A 25,095-nucleotide genomic window follows, 5' to 3' on the forward strand; every position below is an offset into this window, starting at 1 on the left:
TACAACAGGAATACATATTTGCACATACAAAACATGTATATGATAAATACAAGATATCTTGGGTAAGAGGAGTCATAGCAACTGGCAGTATTGTTAAAGTCTTCATATAGAAGGCAACACTTGAAAGCTAGGCATTCAGAAACTGCATACCATGTTTAAAGACCAAATGCTGGACAATATCAGAAATCATAAAGAACAATTTGCAAATATAAATTGATTTTATTTTGCGATCCAGTTCCTAAAGCTATTTAAATACAAACTTTTATTGAGCAATCAATAAATATTTAACATTTAATAGATGTTAGGCAATTTGCCAGGTTATTGGAATATAAATACAAAAATGAAACAGGTTCCTACACTTGAAAGGCTTACTTTTTCCTTATGGAAATGGGGAATGTATAGCATGGTCACAAATAAGTAAATAGAACATATACATTGATAACCTGGGGAATCAGAAATGACTCTTAGGAAACCTGGTACCTATCCAGAGCCTTGTGGGGAGCCAGGACTTCTTAGAAGTAGATATCAGTAAAGAAAACATTCCATGACTGAGAAACAACCTGTGCAAAGATAAAGCTACAAGAAACAGAATGTCCTATATAGACAGTAGCAAACAGCTGGTTAAGCTAGAGCTTTGGTATAGACAGAGAGTCCTCCATGATCAATCTCTAGCTAGAATGTAAAGGGTTTTAATCATCAAACAGAAGAATTTGTATTTTATCCTAAAGCTATCAGGAGACCAATGAAGCTCCAAAGTAGGGAAATAGCCATGAAAGTGTGCCGATGATTCCAGGAGCATGTTTGCATTTTCTCAGTAATACATTTTCTTCCAAGCTAACTAAAGACTCTCAAGTGTGGCCAGAACTCTGATTCAAGCAGGAACTATTTAGTCACTATTACATCAATAAATACCTAAACAGATCTTGGGGGATGGTGGAGTAGAAGCAGGGACCTCCTGAGCTTTCTGCCCAAACACCTCAAAATACAAAATGACTAAAATTCTAGAGCAGCAGAAGCCACAAAATGACAGAGCAAAACAGATTTCCAAACCAAGACAATCTGGAAGGCCAAAAGGAAGGGTATATTGTACTGGTCTTGGAGCAGAGTGCAGCCCATGTTGGGCTGCACCAATACAGACAGGCCTGGAGCAGGCCACAGGGCACTGAATCACTGGCAGCTGTAGCAGTTTCCAGACTTCTCAACCCACAAATGCAAAGACAGTTTCAAAGGTCAGTGGGAAAGTTCACTCACCTGGGTGAGAGAGGAAAGTGGTCTGACCCCAGCCCCAGGGTGGCGGCAGCCACTGCTGCAGTGGCAGCTGCTTCTGCAGCTCTCAGCCTACATAGTGGAGGTGGAGATGGTGGAGGAATTGAGCAGCTGATCTGGGTCGAAGTACTGGGTAGTGGTCCTGGGTCAACAGGAGCACTAGTGTGGCAGAGCAAGTGGCAGCTGTGGAGAGAGAATCCTACTTGGAGTTCCAGGGCAGAAAAGAGTGCTTGTGGTTGCTCACAGACCAGAGTACAGGCCAGGAGAGGAGTAAACACCTTTCCTTTGATCATACTACTTTAGAGGCACTGAGAATTTATAGGTGCCTAGAGATATCTCTGAAAAGAGCTGCACAAAACCCCTGAAAGTTGAGGTAGTACTCCCTCCACTTAACAAAGAGCTCAAAAGTCAAATAATTGGATGGAAAAATGACAAAAAGGGAAGGAAAATAAGACTCTAGAAGGTTATTTTCTTGGTGAAAAGGCATTTTCTTATGATGAGGAAGATGAAAGCATACAACCAGAGAAAGATCAAAGCATACAGCTGGAGGAATACAGCGGGATCAAGGCTCCTTCATCCAAAGCTTTCAAGAAAAATATGAAATGGTCTCAGGCTATGGAAGAGCTCAAAAAGGATCTTGAAAATCAAGTAAGAGAAGTAGAGCAAAAATTGGGAAGAGAAATGAGAGGAAAACTGCCCTGATATTCTAGAACTAGAGGGTAAAATAGAAATGGAAAGAATCCACCAACCACCTCCTGAAAGAGATCCCCAAAGGAAAACTCCTAGGAATATTGTAATCAAATTCCAGAGTTTCCAGGTTAAGGAGAAAATATTACAAGCATCCAGAAAGAAACAATTCAAATATTGTGAAAACATGATCAGCACAACACAGGATTTAACAGATTCTATACCAAGGGATCAAAGGGCTTGGAATATGATATTCCAGAGGTCAAAGGAGCTAGTATTAAAACCAAGAATCACCTACACAGCAAAACTGAGTATAATACTTCAGGGGAAGTATTTTGATCATTCAGTGAAATAGAGAACATTCAAGCATTCTTGTTGAAAAGACCAGAGCTGAATAGAAAATTTGACTTTCAAATACAAGAATCAAGAAAGACATGAAAACAGGAAAGTGAAGCCATAATGGACTTGCTAAAGTTGAACTGTTTATATTCCTGCATGGAAAGATGATATTTGTAATTCATGAGACCTTTCTCATTATGAGAGGGTATATATGTATATGTATGTATGTATGTATGTATATGTGTGTGTGTGTGTATACCCTTTAACTGCCCTAATACTGAGAAAGTGTCTATATATGTGTGTATGTATGTATGTGTTTATTAGAGATGTATATGTATGTTTGTAAATGTATATTTGTGAGTATATGTATGTTTGCATGTATGTATGTACATATATGGAGAGAAGACACAGGACGAACTGAATATGAAGGGAGGATACTTAAAAAAAATTAAATGTTGAGAGGAATGTACTAGGAAAAAGAGAAAAGGAAATGTAGAATGTAGTAAATCATCTGACATAAAAAAGGCAAGAAAGAGTTTTTACAATGGAGCAGGGAAGGAGGGAGGTGAGAGGGAATAAGCAAGCCTTATTCTCATTGGATTTGACTTAAGGAGGGAATAACATACACACTCAATTGGGTATTGAAATCTGTCTTAATCTGCAGGAAGGCAGTGGGGGAAGGGAATAGGAGAGGGAGAATAATAGAAGGGACAGCAGAATGGGAGAAGGGGGTGACAGGTCAAGAGACAGGATAGAATAAATGGAGGGCAGGACAGGATAGAGGGAAATGTGGTTAATCTTTCGCAACATGAATGTTAAGGAAGTGTTTTGCATGAATATACGTGTATGACCTATCTTGAATTGTTTGCTTTCTCAATGAGGGTGGGTGGGTAGGGAGGAAGGGAGAGAGTGTGGAACTCAAAGCTTTAGAAATGAATGTTAAAAATTGTTTTTCCATGCAACCAGGGAATAAGTTGTACAGGCAATTGGATACAGAAATCTATCTTACTCTACAGGAAAATATCAGGCAAGGAAATGGGAGAAGGGGGCTGATAGAAGGAAGGGCAGATTGGAGAAAGGAGTGGTTGGGATGTGTGCTATGCTGGGGTGAGGAAGGAGAAAGGTGGGGAAAAAATTTGGAATTCAAAATCTTGTGGAAGAGAATGTTGAAAACTGAAAATAAATAACATATAAAAAATATCTAAACATTTTCATTATATAACGATGCCTTACATTCACTAAAGCATTGGTATTTATAATATACTTTCTTATATTGGTTTAATGGCATCATCATTTATCTAGTCACCTACACTTCAAATATCATCTCATGCAAATGGGAACCTTGCTAACTTCTTGATGAAAAGACCAGAGCGGAATAGAAAATTTGACTTTCAAGTACAAGAATCAAGAGAGACATGAAAACAGAAAAGCAAAGCCGTAAGCGACTCATAAATGTCCTTCTAGGATCAATTCCAGATTCTCCTTCTATTAAAGAATATCAGCTCACTTTTTCTCACTCTCCTGCCTCTTAAGAAGTCATCCATTTCTGTCCATTCTTCTTTTGTGATGTCCATCACATGCATCCCTCTTCTTCCTCATTTCTATCTTAGTAGACCAAGAGGCCATTAGAATTTAATACAGAATTTTATTGATTGATTAAACTCTACCTTATGCAAAGATCATCTAAATAGCTTTCTAACTAATCTTCCCTGATTTTATTCACCATCTTTTCCCCCAATCCACTTGACTAGATCAGTATTTGTTTACCTCATTCATTTCATTTTTACCTTACTCGTTGTTACCTTAATTCAAGGGTATTTCAAGGATAACAGAATGAGCAGAGATATTGAGGTTGAAATGAGGTTCAGGAAAATAGTCAATAAAAGTTTAAATATTATGCACTGAGGAAAGAAAAAAAAGGTAGTCTGCTCTCATGAAACTGTTTAATTGGAGAGACTGTGCAAATAACTATATACATGTTGGCAAAATGAAAACTAACAAATAATAGAGGGAAGGCACTAGAATTAATGGGAAATTGGGAAAGAGTTCCTATAGAAGGTAGAATTCTAGCTGGAAGCTTCAGTTAGTGACCCAAAGCAGAAGTTTTTGGTGAGAAATGATGAGTGAAGTGTTTGGAAGGTAGTTTGAGGCCATATTACACATAATCTTGAAAAAAATTGAGGAAATATGGGCTTCATGCTATCAGTAATTGTGTTTGTCCTTTGGTTGCCAAAGAAGACCATGCCATCAGAGAAATGATGACATGACTTACACTTTGTTTTGAGTGAGGGAGGGCTATCAGGAATGGAGAAATATTGAAGAATTTAGAGCAAGAGGAACCTGATAACTTCTGACTATCTTTTAAGATGTAATTCAAGACTCCATGAAGGCATATCAATGCTTAGTGATCACTTCTTACTCTGAAATATTATAAAAAATTATTTTTAGGATAGCTGGTTTGTCATTTATATACCTTGTATTTTTATTTGGCATTTATGTCCCTTATATTTTTGTTTAACTTTTCATGGGTATGTTTCTTCTCTCCTCAACTAATACAAAACTTTCTTGAGGGCACAGAGCATACCACATTACTTTGTTTCTTCCACAATCTCTAACAAAATGCTCTACACATAGTTGATTATAATAAAGATTTGTTGAATAAGCTAAATAATTTTGAAAACATAAAAGCAGAACACTTAAAACATTAGTTAATCTTTCTTTACTGTGGACATTAATGGTCACAAATAAAAAGCAGCTTTGCAAATGTTCCTTTGTCAAGTGTCTCCTGCTTTTGCAGTCTGTCTGTAAATAAGAGTTTTAACTCTATAAAAGGTGACTCCTAAGTAGCATTCTTGTCATGGAGAGCCTTTAAATGTTAAACCTTTAAAACAATGGCACTTAACCTATTTTGTGTTGTGGAACCCTTTGAGAGTCTTGTGAAATCTGTAGACCTATTTCTGAGGCAGGGGGAGGTCTTAAATGCATAGAAAAAATACATAAAATTACAAAGGAAACATATTAAAAATAAAAATTTCCAAGTTCACAGAACCTTCCAAAGTCTTTCCATAAACCCATTGGGGGTCCATGGACCCCAGATTTATAGTAGTTAAGAATCCCTACTTTAGAAAGTTTAATCTGACCTAAATAATCTGTATCAACAGGCCGTGTGATATATTCAATAGAGTATTAGATAGAGTCAGAACTGGGTTCATATACCATCTTAGACTCTTACTAGGTGTGTAACTGTGCAAAAAACTTAAACTCTTACCATATGTAGGATAGATATTGTATACCTCATAGGTTATTTGGAGGCTCAAATAACATAGCATCTATAAAGTACTGTATAAATTTGAGCTAATTATTATTAAATAGGATAGGTTTGAGGAAAATCACATTATTATTTGTGTATTTTTGTTTATTCAGGAAGGTCCAGTTTTAATAAAAATGTCTTATTAAAAAGTAACAATTGTTTAAATAAGAGATTTGATTCTTACAGAAATAGTTCATAAATATGTTTCATTGTAGAATAAATATACTTCACATTAACTTTGAAATATGTTAAATGTGTGCATCTAAGCATACGTTTAACAGACTCCAGGAGTGGAAATTAGGTGGCCAAATGGGAAATGAATAGTATTCAAATGTTCCTAGACTAACTTGGCTTTTCTTATAAGGAGTTCTAAATTTAAACATAAGTAATATTTAATAACTTTTAGTTGGTAGTCAGTAGAATGCCAGATCCAGAGTCACAAAGACTCCATCTCCCTGAGTTCGAATCTAGCCTTAGACATTTATTATCTGAGTGACTCTGGGCAAGTCATGTGCCCATTTGCTTTACTTTCCTCATCTGTAAATTAAGCTAGAGAAGAAAATATCAAGCCACTTAATATCTTTCTCAAGAAAATCTCAAGTGGAATCACAAAGAGTCAGATATGCCTGAGAATGACTGAACAACAAGCCTTGAGAGCTTGGAATTTTGAAACCAGAGTGCCAAAAACTTGTTCCTGGATCAAAACTGGTCTGGTTAGTTTTACATTTTCATTTTGATCTTATGATTTCCTCCTGCAGAAATCTCACTAAAAATGATAACCAGTGAGCAAATAGAGATGTTGGGCTTTTTTTTTCCTGTAAAAGGAAAACTAAAAATTATAGAGTACAGATTTCTCTTTGCATTTTTTCCCAATTAGCTTTCCATTGTGGAGACTTGCCCTTCCTAAAATTTGTCATTCATGAATGATGAGGAGAATGATTAAGGCCAGTATGTTTTCATATTAAATAGTGGATCAGAAAAAAGTGTATAACTAATCCTGAACATATTTCCCATCTGATCTGGCATCATATAAGCAGTAAATATATGGGAGGATGCATTTCTCTTTGTTAATGGAAAAAAATAATCATTTAGTAAATCAGTAGGATAAAAAAGTATGAACATTGAATTAGGTAAGTTAGAGAAGCTTCTGAGATGAGTAACGGCTTCAAATGGCATATACCACATGGTATTTATTGATCTGCTTGCCGTAAACAGAGACAAGATTGTTTTTAGTCGGTCATCATGAGAAATGTTTGGGTTTGCACACTTCTCTGTAGTCTGATCTGACTAGTAGAATATATTTATTTAGAAATCTGCACAGGTAATCTAATTTCTCATTAGACTGAATGTGATTTCAATAGATCTGCTAATAATTTCTACATTAGCACAGTAATGGAATGAGACGACATGGTGAATTGTACATCCAACTAGGAATCAGAAAATCCAGCTTAAATTGTTAAGTGATCAGCGTCATGAGAAAACTAATCTTAAACTTCTTGAAGGAGAAAGTGCTAGTCTCACATACAAAATAATAATAATGCTGTACTGCCCCACTAACTGATTATCACTAGAATATATATTTAGAATTTTTTCTGGAATGCTGAATAATTTGAACCAAACTTTCCATATACATCCCTGCTCCCTTATTTGAGAAACAACTGGCTAAGATTATATAGCAAAGGAAACCTTTTATCTCTATGAAAAACTAATTGACCTTCAAGAAGATAAAGTCCATGAGCTTGGGTCCATTAGCATGATACACTAATCAGCTAAACATGTCAGACATATCAAGTCTGGTTAAGTATAAAAATTACTGAAGGGACGGATTCCTCTGGGTTAAACAACACACCCCAACAAGACTTATTGGTTTAAGCCATGGGAAGTAGGTAATAGTTCCTACATACTTTCTTACTAACTTTTCTATAATCAACCAGTTTCTACTGAGACACAAAGAAGGTAATGTTACTGAACTTTCATAAAATTCATTGCTTCCTTGAAGGTTAAGGAAGCTTTGTGGAAACTCCTGGGTGGCACAAAAATATGCCAAATTAATATCTCCACTTTTGTAGAAAAAATCCTGACAAACAGGGAGGAAAAGAGAAAGGTAGTATAGATATGTGTTGGACCATATGGCTGCTAAAGACCCTTGTATTTCTAAGTTTCTGTCAATATATGAAGAAAAAAAGAGGGTAAGCTAACTACGAATAGATATGTAAGATCAGATGGTTCTTAGAACAATATTAGTTGGCATTTCTGAAAATGGAATGGGCTGCTTTTACTTCTGGAGGTCTTCAAGAAGATGTTGAAACAGTAGCTCTTCTGGTATGTTTGACACACTCATTATACACACACATGCACATGACATACTTGTATATATATGTATACCTGTACATATATATACATATATAATGATGTCTTTTAAATAGCACTCCTAAAGAATATGCATTTTTTAATATACAAAAAAAATGACCATGTATAGGGCACAAAGTTATAGCAAACCAATGTGAAAAAGGCAGATATAGAAACGTATACTTTGGAGATAATAACACAATAAAAATAGTAATAAATTCAGAGAGAACCAAAAAAAGATGAAAACCCAAATTAGGATTAAGAATAAAATACTAAATAAGTGGGACAAAGAAAAAAATCATAGAAGAATTAATAATTAAGTAAAAGAAAATTGTAAGAAACAAAATGCCAACATTTCTGGAATATGGCTAAAATAATATTTAGTTGAAAGAATCACAAAATATGAGAGTTGGAAGAGACCTAAGTGACCATTTAGTCATATTTGTATGCATATATAAATATATACACACAGCTATATACATATGTGATTGTATAATATACACATACATGCATAGTCAAACATATGTTGCATATGCATACATGTATATATGTGTGCGTATAGACATGACTCATGTCACATCACTTCAGATGTTTTACCCATATTTGTGCATACATGTGTCTATATTTCCATAGACACATATGTACATATCCATGCATTCATCCATATGTAGATATTCTCTCTCTGTCTCTCTGTCAGTTTGTCTTTAACCCCCCTTTAATGTTAATGTTTAGTTAACCTCCCCCCCAAGTTCTGCAGTTTTTTCTCTTTTGGCCGGAAACCATAAGGGTCTTCCCCTCCCAAACTGATTTTACTTTTTTGACTAGGTAAAAGAGACAATTCTTTCCCTCATTTTTACCTAACCTTAATCACTGAATGGGCATTACCTCAGTCAAACTGATATCTGTTCAAGATCTTAGCTTAAAAAGACCAAGATCTCCCCCTGCATCTGGGGCCATCTCCAGCTTCCTGATCTATATTTTGCTACTGGACCCAAATGGCTCCAGAGAAGAAAGTGACTTTGCACAGCCCTCCCTCACTTAAATCCAATCCACTTGCATGTCATGGCATCACCTCCCTGGTCCTTTTTGAGAATAAAAGGCAAACAAACAATAACCCCATTTTACAGAAGAAACTGAGATTCAGTGAAGTAAAATGATGTATCTAGCACCAAACATTAGTGAACATAAAAAAAAAAAAAAACTAGATTCAAATATAGGTCTTCTGACTCCTAGGTTATTTCCATTTCCACTATACAACCATCAAACTGAGTTTTAAAGAAAGTGTTAATGGAGGTCAGAAAAAAGCGAGATCCATGAAGAGTAGAGTGATCAGAAAAGTCATAGAATCATAGACCTAGAGCCAGAGGAGACTTCACCTGGGCCTTCAAAGGTGAGTAGGATTTTGATTGACAAATAGAATTTTTTAGGAGAGTGGTAGAAAATGTTAACCAAAAGAATAGAAACAGGAAGGACTAAGGAACATTAAGTAAATGAGTAGCTAGAGCAAGTGTTTGTGAATAAGAATAGTGGGATGGGGGAAGAGAGAGAGAGAGAGAGATGAAGAGAAAGAGACAGAGATGAGAGATGGAGAGAAGGAGAAAGAGAGAAACAGAGGAGAGAGAGGAGAGAGAGATGAGAGATGGAGATGAGAGAGAGATGAGAGATGGAGAGGAGAGAGAGAGGGAGAGGGAGTGAGATGAGAGATAGAGAGAAGGAGAGAGAGGGAGAGAGAGAAATGAGAGAAGGAGAGAGAGAGAAAGAGATGAGAGATGGAGAAAAGGAGGGAGAGAAGAGAGGGAGGGAGAGAGAGATGAGAGATGGAGAGGAGAGAGAGATGAGAGATGGAGAGGAGAAAGAGAGACAGAGGAGAGAGGGAGAGAGAGATGAAAGATGAAAGATGGAGAGGAGAGAGAAAGAGGGAGAGAGAGATGAGAGATGGAGCAAAGGAAGAGAGAGAGGAGAGAGAGATGGGAGATGGAGAGAAGGAGAGAGAAAGAGAGAGGAGAGAGAAATGAGAGATAGAGAGGAGAGAAAGAGATGAGAGATGAAGAGGAGAGAGAGAGGGAGAGAGATGAGAAATGGAGAGGAGATAGAGAGAGGGAGAGAGAGATATGAGAGAAGGAGAGAGAGAGAGAGACAGAGAGAGAGAGAGAACTGTACTACTGAATTTCTCTCCTTTCTCCACTATTCCCCAGGAAGCTCATTATTGGCATAAACTCCAAGATCCCTTCAGCCTTGGGATCCCATCAGCCTCGACTTCATCACTTCCTATTGCCCCTCTGACTGGGTGGTGGAGCCATGAACTCCAAAACCTCCATGTAAGGAGGGAGCTCAGCTCAGAGCATCTCCTCATTTCCCACCTGACTGTGGGATCTCTCTGACTTCTCTATCACATCCCCTTTACATCTCCCCCTATACAGGACCACCACACCTCCAGGCCTTTTCAGGTGCCTTCTGCATGTCTTCCTTCAGTAGTCTGTAAGTTCCTTCAGGGCAGAAATTGTCTTCTTTTATTCATATTGATATCTCCAGCACCTTGAACATAGTAAGGGCTTAGTAGATGCTTATTGACTGCAACTATGATTATGTGCATGTATGTATATAGGTGTTATATACATTATATGTAATGTATTATATGTTATATAAATGTATAATATATGACACAAGTGTATATGTGTGTGTATGTATACAACATAGATGTAGGCCATTAAGCTTTATATGACTAAAAGTTGAAACAGTAATGCTTTATAAGTGTGTATGTACGTGTGTATTGGCTCTGTGTGTGTATGTGTATTATATATATGGAAATGAAAATTGTTTGGATGTTTCCCAATAACATGTCCATAATTCCTCATCCAGTGGTTTTTTTAATATGCCATACAATATTAAAACATGATGTTTTCTCAAGATTTCGATCAAAATAATTCACAAAAGAAAATGCTTCCTCTGAATTCTGTATTGTTAATTTTATCCTTGCCATAAATTTTTCTGTTAAGGAAATCCCCAAGGAGGAGAAACCAATAAAGTAGTTTCTGTCAACCTGCTTTAGTAAAGGGTTTTAAGATTGTTACGGTTTTTCATTTCCCACTAATGCTGACATTTTAGAGAGCATTTTTTTAACCCTGTTAGCTGATTTTTGTTTAATTTGGAAGAGTGACCAAAATTTGTAGCAATACTTTGCTTTATGTGATTGATTTATTCTTAATGTCACTTCTAATCTTTTTCCTTTCTTTTGATCATTCTTCCTTTTTATAAATCAAATTTTGGTTTTATAAATTTGGATTTATAAATCAATTTTTGGTCAAAATTGAAGCCAAGAAATCTAGCCTGATAGTAAATGACACTTTTAAGTAGAAAACCATTTTATTTTTCATTTCATAGTTATTTCTCTAGCTGTTAAAAAATACTTAGGTGAATCCAGAGTCATATTCAAATGCCATTCAAAAATAAAACTCTAAATCAGCAGAAATAATTTATTTTCAGGTTAAGATAGAATTTTATGTTCATTTTCTGTAAGTTGTGCTCTCTCTCTTTTTAAAAATATTTTATTTTATATTCAAATACCAGAACACATACAGAATAGAAAAAAGAACCAAAAACATATTATAAACTTAAATATTGGAACTTAAATAAAAAGTTAAAAGGGAGAAGCATGTCATGTGCATAGCAGAACATAAGAGAGGATTCAAATTGTGCAACAATAAATTTTCATTTCAAGAAAGCCTGTGTGATAAATAATACTTTGTTGAAAATTGTCCATCTTTTCTTTGCTGCCTTGTGAGTTCTTTTGTTCTCTGCTGTGCACTTTTTTATTTTGTTCTTTTTCCTTTCCCCCCCCCCCCCCAGAAGGCTACAATAAAGTTTAGATATGTTTCTCTATAGCTATAGATATATAGATCCACATTACATATACATAAATGCATAAATTCATGGACATATACTTTCCCAAACATATTCTACTTCTGATCTTTGTTTTTTTGTGTGTGTTTGAGTATATCTCTTGTTTTCTATTCCTCCCGCCTCGTCTACTTAACTTCTACCCACTTCCTTGCCCTCCTATTACTTGCATAGTCCCCTCCAAGGATCTCTCCCCTATCCTCCCATTCCCATAAATCTAAACACCCTTCTATACCCTGCCTTTACCTATTCCCTTCCCCTCCCCTCTAAAGATACTTCTCTTGTCCTCTTTCCCCTCCCTATGCCCCTACCATTTTATTTTTTCTGAATTTAGAGGACTTTTATACTTTTCTAAATATATGTGTATTGTTCTCTTAAACCCATTCCCTATGAAAGCAGGTTACCAGAACTACCAGCCGTCCACCCCAGTATAATTCCTCTGTACTGATTCTTCCCCTGGCACCTCATTTGTATAAACTAATTACTCATTTTAGCTGCTCCTAAATGGTTTTACTTTTTAAATTCATATCCTACTCAGTTTTTCACCAATCTTCTGAGTTACTCAATTATTAATAATAATCTTAGACATACATTTTACATTTTATATATATGTATATATGTATATAATATATATGAAAGTAAACACTCTGTTCTTATGAATCCTTTATAATCAGCCTTTGTATGTACCTTATATTTCTCTTGGCTCTTGTATGCCAAATATTCTATTAAGTTCAGGATTTTTTAACCAAAGTCTTAAAAATTTGAAAGTTTATCAAATATCCATTTTTTTATTCAAGAAAATATTTTAATAGTTGTAGGGTATGATATTTTCAGCCAGAGTCCCAGTTCCTTTACTCTTTGATATATTATGTTAACAAGACCTGCAGTCCTTTAATGTCTCTGCTGCTAGGTCTTGTGTGAGTCTAATTGTGGTACCACCGTATTTAAATTGTTTTAATCTTGTTGCTTTTGATATTTTCTCCTTGAGCTAGGGGCTTGGGGATTTGACTATAATATTCCTATGAGTTTTCCTCATAGGATCTCTTTTAAGTGGTGATTGATGGATTTTTTTCAATTTTTACTTTCCCCCCATGTTCTATGCTTCAGGGCAATTTTTAAAAATTATTTCTTGTATTATTGTATCAAGATTCTTTTTTTGATCATAACTTTTAGTCCAATTATTTTTATGTTTTCTCTTCTTGATCTGTTCTCCATATCTTTTGTTTTTCTCATAAGATGTTTAACTTTGTCTTCTATTTTTTCATTTTTCATATTTTAGTTAATTATTTCTTGATCTTTTTTAATTTTACTGGCTTCACTTTGCCCAATTCTAATTTTCAAGGTGTCATTTTCTTCCTTAAGATGCTGAATTTCTTTTTCTAAATGGTTGACTTTCCTTTCATAACCTTCTTATGTTTCTTGGATTATTCTTATTTTTTTCTTTGGTTTTTCCTCCATCTCTGTCATTTGGTTTTTAAACTCTTTTTTAAGATCTTCCAAGAATTCTTTTGGGGCAAGTCACCATTTGACATTACTCTTTGGGGGTTTCTTTACTTCAGTACCCTCCTCTGAAGATGAACCCCAGTCATCTCTATTCCCATAATAGCTTTCTCTGGTTGGATTCTTTCTGCTTTGCCTCTGCATTTTGTGTGATGATAGCTTAATTTTTGTAATCACCTCTCACCCTAGGGTATGGGAAATAGTGCCTCTTGCCCCAGATCTTCAGTTCTTCCCTCCTGCCTGGAACCAAAGCCAAATCTCCAACCTACTATAAGTGCTCACAGCCAGGGGCTTTCTGCCCCACTGCTTCTGCACTTACTTGGCTTATGCTAGATCCTTCTCACCATCATCCCTCTTCACAGCACCCCTGGGTCTGGCATTCCTTATCAGGAGAGGTTCTCTCAATGTTCCCAAATTCAAACGCCCAACTCCCCTCACTATCCCAAGGGTGAAAGTTCCTGTGGCTGGGGCCAAGGCAGCCTCTCAAACTAACTAACCCCGGAGCTTGCCACTTGCTGTGAAAGCAAAACTTAGCCTAGAGGTGTTTTTACTCTTCATAGGAACCAGACCTTGTTCTGGGATTTTTCTTCAGATCTTCTCAAATTGTCCCAGGAAGACTCCTGTTGCGCCTCTAGTCTTATTTTATCTCCACCCAAACTTTGTTCACCTTAAGCTGCTACTTTAACTCTTTTGTGAGGGAAAATCTTCAGACCTTGGAATTTTCTGACCTACTCTGCCATCTTCCCAGAATCCTCTCACTGCCTCTCCCAGAATCTCCCTCTTTTGTGGGACAGAACTTCTTACCTTTAAGGAATGTCTCTACAAAAAAAAAAAAAAAAATTGGCTGAGTAAAGGTTTTAGATTCACATTCTACTTGATACATAATTTCTTTGAATTCTGATGAAAAAAGAGGGTCCTTTCTGTGTAGCCAAATCAACATTTAACTTTATATAGCCTAGCTTGTTCCCCTTTTGAAGATGAGTTAAAAATCAGGGCCCTACATGGTTTTCACTTCCCCTCCTGGTGGATGCTCACATCTGTACTCTGTAAGGTGACTGCATAGCCTATCCAAGAATGACTATGTATAACTGACACTGAGCCATTTAAAATATTTTTCCATTAGATATTTAAATGTCTGAATAGATGACATGCCAAGTGAAATAGCCTGGTACCTTTTGGAAAGCTCTCTTAACAGGCACAATTCACTAATCATCAATTTAGATGACTTTAAAGAGGGGGTTCTTAATCTTTTTTTGTGTGTTATAGATCATTTTTGACAATCTGGTGAAATGTATGCACCACTTTTTAGAATAATAGTTTGTTGCCTACATTATAATTGAAGGCAATGCTAAATTTCAGTTAGAGGTTAGTGAAAATAAAGATGTAAGTATTTTCCCATTCACATAGGCCCCAAGATAAAAATCCCTGCTTTATAGTAAGAAATCTCCCAGGGAGGGCATGGGAGGTAGGGGCAAGAAGACTGGCTTTCTGACAACAGGATCTTGCTGTGTCTAGTACTAAAAATTTCCCAGTCTTTTTAATAACCCATTGTACAAGTGTCAAAATTCATAACTAGTAGTAGTAAATTAAGTCTAAGTTTTTGAATAAGCTTTTAACACCAATATTTAGACACTATTGCTGAATCTGAACATTTTTAGAATAGTAAAAGTGTGGCAGGAATATATGATAACAAATTATGTAAGGCCACAATGTTTTACCTCCTTGGATAATAGTTACATGTGGCATTTTTCCCATGCAAATTGTCATGTCCCAAATGGAAGTAATTGAATCCATAGAGAACAAGCAGCATATGATATCAAGTTGCCAGGTTAGTGAGGAGCTAATTTCTAGTTTAGCCTCTTATCAAAGGGACCTCCAATTTGCCCACTCCTAACCTGTGGTTAGCAAAGATGCATTATTTCCACAAAGCCAATTGTGGCTTTTCTATTTATGTTTAACAACACCTACAAAAATGGTTTGCATTCTACAACTGAGAGCTCAAAGATATTTTCTGTGATGTATTCTATTATGCTTAAGATGTATTTTTGTCTGTAATATTGTTACAGACAAAGCCAAGAACTCAAAGATTACGTTGTTTCTGTTAATTTTCCAAGGAATAGGAGATAACCATAGGAAGTTCCATAGGAGTTGGTCATTGAGACTTTACAACAAAGTAGAATCATCTCCCTTATCATTCTGTATTGTTTCACATTAAGCTGCCATGCTTTTCAAAGCTTGCAGGTGTCACAAGAAAAGGTCCATCTAAAAAAGAGAGTCTTATTCAGTATCTTTAATTTGATGACATTAAACTATTCAATTTAGTATTTCCCCCCTCCCCTCAAATAATATAATTCCCCAAAAGATCTGATATGTGTCTCCTAGTTCAGAAATCAAAACCACTGAAGGGGTTAACCCAAGGTTCCAAAGCAACTCATCCTAAGTCTTGAATTTCTACTCACTCTCAAACCACATCAGAGGTTGGCAGAGGCAATAGTTCAGATTAATATGCTTCTCAATAATTCTTATTCAATATTGTTTTACCAACCAAGCTATTATCAAAATGTTCACTTACTGAGTCATCAGAAATAGTTACTAATAGTATTCTGAAAGTTAGTCATTAAATAAATAAGCATTTCTCAAGTGCTTACTAAGTGCCAGATACTTCTGTATGGAAGGAAGGAAGGAAGGAAGGAAGGAAGGAAGGAAGGAAGGAAGGAAGGAAGGAAGGAAGGAAGGAAGGCCCTACACTCAAGCAGTTTTTAATTTAATGGACTGAGGGAAGGGGCAAATGCCTATCAGGGATAGGATGTAAGGAAGTGGGCACAATGAAGAAGTCGGAAGGAGTGAAGCTGGGTGGGAAGCATAGTTGGAAATATATTTTAGTCCATTAAAGTGACCAAATTTATAACATGCATGGGGACTGCTTTAAGTGGGCACTTCTCTCCTTATTGTTTGAACTGTAGATTCCTCATTTCTTCACATTTTTTAGAACTAGAGAGGAATGATAATAAGGAATTATTAGGAATTTTATAGCAACTATTCAAAAAAACTATCAAATCTAAAAATCTTAGAATCTGAAGCAACCAGATCAAGCTTCCTCTTGCCTAAGTTTTGAACTTTTATAAATTGTGTAGGGTTTTTCTACCATTTTATTGTCCTTAAGAGTTTTCACTATTTTATCCCCTATGTAATGTGGCTCAGAGGGATTGATTTTTACAACATATTCACCCAGAATCTCAAAGTTGGAAGGAGGCTCAGAGAGTATCTAATTGGTTCAGTACTCCAGCAGTTTCCTTTACAGTATTCCCAACCACTGGTCATCCAGACATGGCATGAAAAAGTAAAAAGAAACTCACTGTCTCTCATGGCAGCTGCAATTGTGAGGAATTTTTCTTTACATTGAGCCTTAATCTGCCTCTCTGCCTTTTCCATCTCTTGCTCCAACCTCTACCTTTTGGAGCCAAACTGAATGAGTCCAGGCCCCTTTATACATGATGACCATTCAAATGCTTGAAAGATAGCTGTCTTGTCCCCTATACTGTCTTCTCCAGACTAAATATTCCCACTTCCTTTAATTGATCTTCATGTTTATTTCCACAAAAGAAACACCATACTATTCCACTATCCCTAGCATTCCTCAGGCAGTATTGACCCCGAATTTTGTTTATAAGATGAAAGATTACAATTCAGCAGCTTGTGATTCTCCCCAAGCCTCACATTTTTTGTTGAGTAATAGTTCATATAGTCTAGCATTTGTTCAGTGGCTTTATATATAACTCTGTTCCTGCCACCTATGTGTGCCTTATTTTCTTTTCAGCTAAATTAATTCTAGTTCACTTTTCTCATGCCATTTAATGATGGAACTCAAGTAGGAGTCAACATCTGATATATTGTATTTTAGAGTCAACATTGCTCAAGGACCATGGTTTCTGTTTTTCATGTTGTTCTTGGCATAACTGTACCTCCATCAGATCCCAGTGACTTCCAGCTGAAGAATGGGAAGCAAGCTTTGTTTTAATGTGGTAGTCAGGCAGTAGGGTTGTTGAGGTCTCTAGTGCTTCAGGATGTATGCCTAAAGCTGTGGCTTTCTGTTTTATATTTTTGTTGTTGTGATAGTGGTTTCTCCCTCTTCATGAATAAATCACTTGACTCCAAAGAGCAGGCAGCAACAACATGCTCTGGTGTATAGGGCTAGAGGAACTTGCTTTTGCAAACACAGGGTGCATATTTTAGACAAGAAAGGTGGTATAGACAGATGATGTAGGTTTCCTAGAGCTAAAAAAGTACTTAGAGATCATGATGTCCAGCCCTCTCTAATAATCAGAAGATTTTTGACCCAGAAAGAGTAAATTATTTTTCTCAAGGGCACACAAGGACAAATCCTCACAGAGCCAGGATTTGAATTCACAGCCCCTGATTCCAGATATGATGCATTTTCTATTACATCATAGGGAGTTGGTCAGGGGAGCACAGTCTTTGAATTTATTCTTGTTTTATTTTAAAAACATTTTAATAGTATTTTATTTTTTCCAATTACATGTGAAGAAAGTTTTCAACATTTATTTTTTTCTCCATCCCTCCTTCCCCTCCTACCTCTCCAAGATGTCAAGCATTTGGATATAGGTTATACATGTACAATCATATTAAACATATTTCCACATTAGTCATGTTGTGAAAGAAGAATCAAAACAAAAGGGAAAAACACAGAAAGAAAAACAACAACAGAGGTGAAAATAGTATGCTTCTATCTTCGTTGACTCAATAGTTCTTTCTCTGGATGTGGATAGTATTTTCCATCATGAGTCTTTTGGAATTTTCTTAAATCATTGTATTGCTGAGAGAAGCCAAGTCTCTCAAAGTTGGTCATTGCACGATGCTGCTGTTACCGTGTACAATGTTCTCCTGGGTCACTTCACATCAATTCATGTAAGTCTTAAATACATTTTAGAATTATATACCCATCACCAGCTGTGTGCCCAGTTCAGTGCTGTGTATGACTGAGAAAATGAAAAAAAAAAGACAAAGGAGCTTTTTGCCCTCAATTGTAGTGACAGAAATCGCGATAATATCTGATATTACTATAACAACTCACAAGTGGGTTTTTTTTTAATATTATAACACAGATAACCTAAATTGTACGTGAAACAACAACCCCATGAGGAAAGCAGTGGAGATCATATAATTTTCAATCTATAGTTTGAAGGAAATTGGAACTCAATGTTAAGGATAAGGTTGTCATATCTTAGTGAAATAAAAAAGTTAATAAATGACATAACCTGAACTCAGAGCCAGTTCTGTGATCTGTATCCAGTGGTCACAGCTGAGTTAGAGAAACATTGTGAAACTGACATATACTGAAATATAGAGAGAATAATGTGTGGTTACTGATAATGAGTTTTCTCCCAGAAAAGGGGGAAATCAACAGGACCTAGAGTATTCAGTAGAAGCTTGTAGTATCATTGAAAGTGGAAGGGACCTTCAGTGTCATCTAGTCTAACTCCTAAAGAATGTATCCTTTCTACGGCATCACCAACAAACAGTCAACCATGCTCTGCTTGAAAATCTTTCACAAATGATGAGGAGCTCAGTAGTTTTCCATTGTTGGGCAACTCTAATAGTAAGAATGGTCCTACTTAAATTGAGCTGGATGTTGAGCTCCTTATAATATTCACTTAATTTTTCTGGTTCTGCCCTCTAAGACAAAGCAGAGTAAATCTAATCTATCTTCTATTAGACAACCTTTCAGATTATGAAAGTGTTGAATCATAAGCAGAATTTTGCAGGATAAGTAGATTTACATAACAATAATAAAATGATGGTGACCTCAAGAGTCATAGCAGAGTTTGAAAGGGAAGAGGGGCAAGGGGGGAATCTTTCTACTATACTTCAAGATTCATTCTTCCAATTTTCCAATAAGCAATGAACTCTTCAAATTAATCTTGTCCTGAGTAAAGAAAGACTCTAGAGTCTGGTGTGGTTACCATTTAGCCTACTAGACCTGTAGTAGAATGAGTGTATTTTAATTTGCAGAAAGGCAAGTTGAACAAGAATGGGAAGAGTTTCTTCCCTCTCAAGGAATGAAGATAATAAGAAATAGAACTGAAAACTCTATGAAGGTTCCTCAGCTCCTTATCCATATTTTTTTTATAAATGATAATAACTATATACCTCAGGATATTTATTTTTTACTCTAAAAAGACTGTCCTATGACAGACACTTTTCTAAAGGCATTAACTGTTATAAGATAAACCCAGTCTATTGTTGTTTTCATCTATACTAGTCTGTTACAAACCATGTTAACAACAAATGCTCTTCATTTCTACCACCAATATTGAAGTGTTTGGGTATAGTTTGCATATTTTTTGGAGATTTGTGTGGGAGAGGGTGCCAGTGGGCTTTCATGTTATTCCATCTCATTACAAGTTGCTTAGCTTAGTTCACAATTCATTCAAAATCCTAGTGTGAATAATTTAATCTTCCTCCCTTTCTAATTTTATGAAAGCACTGAGAAAAAAGGCCTTTGGCAGATATCATTTTATTGTTATTTCAATATTGCATAGGCAGACAGTTTGGATATTACACAGACTGAATTGGAGACAGTGAATGGAGACAGTCTGTAATTGACTGGGCATCAGAGAATGAGTAAAAAAAAATTCTTCCTCTAAAATTAAGAATGAAAAAGCCAGGTTGTAAAGTGAACTAGGTCTCATAGGATTTGTGGTCTAGTATCTTTGGTTGTGGAACCAATATTTTATCTTGATTCATCTATGGAAATGGGATTTGGAAAAGTTCACTCCACTTGCATGTCAAGGACGAATTGTATGGAGTTCTGTAGATGTGTTTCTTTATCCACACGCATAGATTGATAGTGGAATTTGTTTTAGTCCTAGTGAAAGCCAGTCCTGTGTCTTTTATCTGCCTTTCACTGTTTACAGCCAAAGTTTTCAAAGCCTGAATGAGATTGTCATTATCCAGAAGCCTCTAACAATTTGGACAGGTGAATCCATTTCCATATGGACCTCTCTAGCTGGTTTTCTTCTTTATCAGTTGGGTCACCTTAAACTCTAATGGAGGAGAGCAAGGACAGGGGGTTCCTTCAGGATAAGGACTCACTCACACTGTCTTCTATTTAACAGAAATTAGATCTCCTAGTTGGGTGAAGTCATGTCCAAAATTGAGGAGCATGTGCATTGAGGACTAGGAGCAAACTCATTATCAACTATGCCCTTCAGAGACTGGCTGATCTTAACGGGAGTTGGGTCTTTACAGAAAACAGAATGAAAAAGGGTAGATCACAATTAATAATTAGTAATTAATATAATAGTATAATATTAATCTCTGTCAGTATGAATATTATTAGTATGATTATGATTATTATGGGTTACAGTCTGTAAATACGCCCAGGAGGAAGTATCTCAAATCATTAATCCCTCCCATTTTCTTCATATGTCACCCTATAGTTCAAGGATATCATTCCAACAAAGCAAGGATTATGGGCTTTTCCTTATAGACCTGTTTTGCAGCTCTTACATGGGAAAAGTAAAAAGCCAGCTGGGAGTATGATGAGGAAGAGTGGCTTGTTCCGAATGGAAGAGATGATGAAGGGATGTGAAACATTCAATCATTGATTTTGATTTTAAAAGAAAAGGATTCTCATAAATCCAGCTACTGATGTATTGAATGTAAGCTGAAAAAATGAGAATCAAGTCCTGCTACTTAAAATTGTATGTAATAAAGAGTAGGTTTTAATAGGTATTTAAACAAGTCAGCTCATCACACACTGCTGGGAAGGATGATCTAATTCTGAACCAATTAATTTCATCATGATTTGTATTAAAAGTAGTTTTCACTCAGTGGTACACATGTATAATAGATATAATGGATGTCAGAATTGGGGCAAATAGGTGGCTGAGTGGATAGAGTGTTAGGCCTGAAGTCAAGAAGATTCATCTTCCTAAGTTAAAATCTGCCCTCAGACACTAGCCATGTGCCCCTGGGCAAATCACTTAAGCTTGTTTGCCTCAGTTTCGTCATCTGTAAATGAGCTAGAGAAGAAAATGGCAAACCACTCCAGTATCTTTGCTAGGAAAACCCCAAAAGGGATCATGAAGAGTCAGGCATGACAGAATGATAAAATGTTAGAGCTGAAATCAATCTTAAGGTCTTTTTAGTCCACATCTTTTCCTCTCAAACTGTCTTGTATTTAACTTTAACTACTATCAATAAATGTTTATTGATTGATTATTGGTACACTATTTGTGTCTTCATATTTATTCCTTCTCTCCTTCTCTATCTCCCTCTCTCTCCCTTTCTGTGAATATATATATAATGTATTATATATATTAATATTATATATATATATATTTGTACTTGTTATTTTCACCATTTCTCCTAGAGAATAGGGATTATTTCATTCTTTGCATTTGTATTACCCCCACTCCCACCCCACCCCCACTATAGATCACTGTATTTCTTAAGGTACAACAATAAAAATTATAAATGGCATTGCAAGTATGGAGACAGCATTGCTGTTATACAAAGATGTGATAATATTTCTTCTTTGTTTTTAATCATTTTGATCACCCCTCGATGAATTTGGAGGATACAGTTATGGCCATATGACTTTATTAATCTTTGCCTTTAGGAAACAGTTACAATTATTCCTTGATTCCTTTCCTAAGGCTGATATGAAAATTTAGAAGCTATTAACATACAAGTATGCATTGTTTTTCCCTAGGTGTTATCTCCTTTTATTTGTGAATATTTACTCCTTTGGAGCTATCTCCATTGGTCAAAAAGCATTTATTTAATACCTACTATATGCCAAGAACTGTGCTAGATGCTAGTGATGCAAAGACAGACAATGAAACTTTACTCCATTCCCTTACATTCTATTGGGAAGGAACAACTTGTGATGCAACATGTGTACATATGTATGTCTGTGTAGATTACTGCGTGTGTGTGTGTGAGCACACGTGCATGATGTAAATGTGTAGTAAACTCCAGTGGGAGGGAGCTATCAATTGTGTGGGACTTAGTTCTTACAAAAGGTGCATTTGAATTGAACCTTAAAGGAAGATAAGCAATCTATGAAGTAGAGATGAAGGGGAGGACATTCCAGGCATGGGGCATGATCTGTGCAAAAGTACCTAAAGGGAAAAATAGCTTGCATGGGAAGCAGAAAATGGGGTGATTTATCTAGAACATAGAGTTCACGAAGAACAATGTAGAACAAACCCAGAAAGGTAGGATGGACTTAGGAAACTGAACAGCATGTGCCTTAATTTGGCACACTTTATTATTCCATTTGCCTGGTGTGAATGCTCCCATATTCAGCAATGAGTTGACCATTAGACTCCTTTATGTAGTTCTTTCTCCTCTCTCACTTCTTTTTATTTCCTAACTTTCTACTAGTTTTGACTATTTCTTTCCTGATCATTCTGTTAACTAATTCTTTCAAAATATGTATTTTTTGAAATGTTCTCTACCTTCAATTCATTTTTATCTTTGCTATACCTTTTTTCCATTCCCCATATTACTTTGTACTCACAGATCCAGAAAGTGCTGTTATTAAATTGTTCTGTAGGCCATGTTTTAACATTTCAGGGAAGGAATGTTTCTGAATGGTATGACATAGAAGTAATGATAACATTTTAATAATGAACTTTTTTCAGGTGACCTATATTAACAGATATTTTTGTACCTGAACCTTTTCCTGCTTTTGTTTCTTTCACCTACAATTTATTTTCTGGGGATGGAGACAAGAACCATTAACTTTAAGTTGCAATCTTTATTGATTTGGAGATGCTTCTTTTTAATCAGATATTATTTTATTTAAATTAGCTATTGAAGATTAAATTTTCCAGTAAGGAATTTAACAGTATCTCATTTTATCTTTGTGGACAAAATGGAGAAAAATGGACTATATAGCTGCATTGTTAGGTGGATTTAGAACTGATGGAATGGATGGATATACAGAGGATCATTAATGGGATAATATCATTTTGGAAGGAGATTTCTAATAGAGTGCCCCAAAGATTGTCTTAATGACTTAGCTGATGACATAGTTGATTTTCTTGCAAAATTTGTTGATGTTACAAAGTTTGAAAAGTAAAACATCAGATGAATGTGCCAATCTATATGTTAGAAGGAGGAATGGTAATAAGCATTTATTGAGCATCTACTGTGTACCAAGAAGTGTGCTAAGTACTTATCTCATTTAATCCTCACAACAATCCTGTGAGGTAGGTGCTATTATTATCATTATCATTTTTACAGATACTTTTACTGAGTCAGACAGTGTTTAAGAAATTTGTCCATGTTCACACAACTAGTAAGTGTCTAAATTGGATTCAAACTCAGGTAATCCTGGCTTCAAGAACAATGATCTCTGTACACACCACCTAGATGCCCAATGATGGGCAATTATTTTATTCCCAGGTTTCTAACTACTTGACTTTATGATGACCGTATTTTTTTTTTCACATTTTAAGATGGTCTACCAAAGAAACATTAAAACGACTAATTTCCCTCTCATTACTTTTTTCCCTTTTTCTGTAGCTTGAAGGGAGCAGATGCTGGCAATGGAATCAGAGTATTTGTACCAGATATTGGAATGTTCATTGCTAGTTTGGCCACATGGCTCGTTTGCAGAAATATTGTACAGAAGCCGATGCCAGAAGATGCAGCCCAGTACAACATGCAGTTTGAAAATGAAGAACTGGTATTCTTCCTTTATGTTTCTCTTTCACCTTTCCTGATTTTTAAAAATTAAACTTTGTGAAGTTGGGAGAATATATAGACAGCTTTATCAAATGTCATCTAAAGTTATTGTTTGAAACATATCAGCTGTAGTCTTTTAACCAAATTGGCCTGAAACTTAGATGTTGTAAAATCTATGTTAGTATAGGATTAGGAAAATATAGTGCATTTATTAAGAAGAATGTATTTCCACTTAAAAGACAGACACTTCAGTTTTGTGTCTATTATGCTTAAAAGTAGAAATATATGACCTCGGCATGTTCTGGACAGGTTATTTTAAATCACATAGTTACTCAGGGAAGTTAGCATTTATATATTTGTCTAAAGAAGAAAATGATTGGGAAAATACAAAGATTGGGAAAGAACTAAAGGACTTACTGAACCTTATGTTGCTTCATTGCTTGATTACCTGATAATTTATAGGGGTAGGTGTTAGTTTCATTATTTAGAGCTCTTAATTTTATTTCTCAATCTTTGTAGTGGAACACAGCCTATGTTTGGAGCTATAGTTAAAGCTTCGTGATATTTGGTGAGATAACCTATAAATGTTTTGTTATTGTATGGATCTAGGGAATCCCTAAAGGTAAGTGCAGTTTAATATAAACATTCAAGGGACTATAACTTTATAAGATTGTCTTGACCTGTTATCATAAAAATTATGAGATTTTACATGTACATACGTGTGTATGTGTGTGTGTGTGTGTGTGTGTAAAATAGAAACAGTTTTGAATTGTGTATTTTGTGTTGCCTTAGAACTGCAAAAGTTAACAATGCACTTAAATATAGCAGGAACTTGGTCATATGAATCAGGGCTCTGATGCAATTTGGGATTGCTGGGAACCTTGAAATGTCAGGGTTCAGGGTGGCATCTACCTGGAATGAATTCACACACCCAAACCTTCCAGTGAAAAATGACAAGGTTTATTGTAATGTAACAACAATAGAAAGAGGCAGGGTTCTTAGGGAATCTGCAACTTATTGGGTGT

The 25,095-nt window shown here is 35.8% G+C and overlaps 1 protein-coding gene across 12 annotated transcripts in view; it reads left to right on the forward strand.

Annotated features, from left to right (window-relative positions):
* The window catches only part of PIEZO2 (piezo type mechanosensitive ion channel component 2), a 533,986-nt gene that overhangs the window by 298,950 nt on the left and 209,941 nt on the right, over nucleotides 1-25,095 (forward strand). For 11 of the 12 annotated variants that reach the window (XM_072604214.1, XM_072604221.1, XM_072604219.1 and 8 more), the window contains one exon: nucleotides 23,909-24,071. In XM_072604214.1, the coding sequence (XP_072460315.1) occupies nucleotides 23,909-24,071 (163 nt within the window). Of the gene's footprint in view, nucleotides 1-23,908; nucleotides 24,072-25,095 lie in introns of those variants that run through there. The other variant, XM_072604225.1, reaches the window with a different exon arrangement.

The sequence above is a fragment of the Notamacropus eugenii genome, chromosome 4 (assembly GCF_028372415.1).
Source record: "Notamacropus eugenii isolate mMacEug1 chromosome 4, mMacEug1.pri_v2, whole genome shotgun sequence".
Taxonomy (NCBI): Eukaryota; Metazoa; Chordata; class Mammalia; order Diprotodontia; family Macropodidae; genus Notamacropus; species Notamacropus eugenii.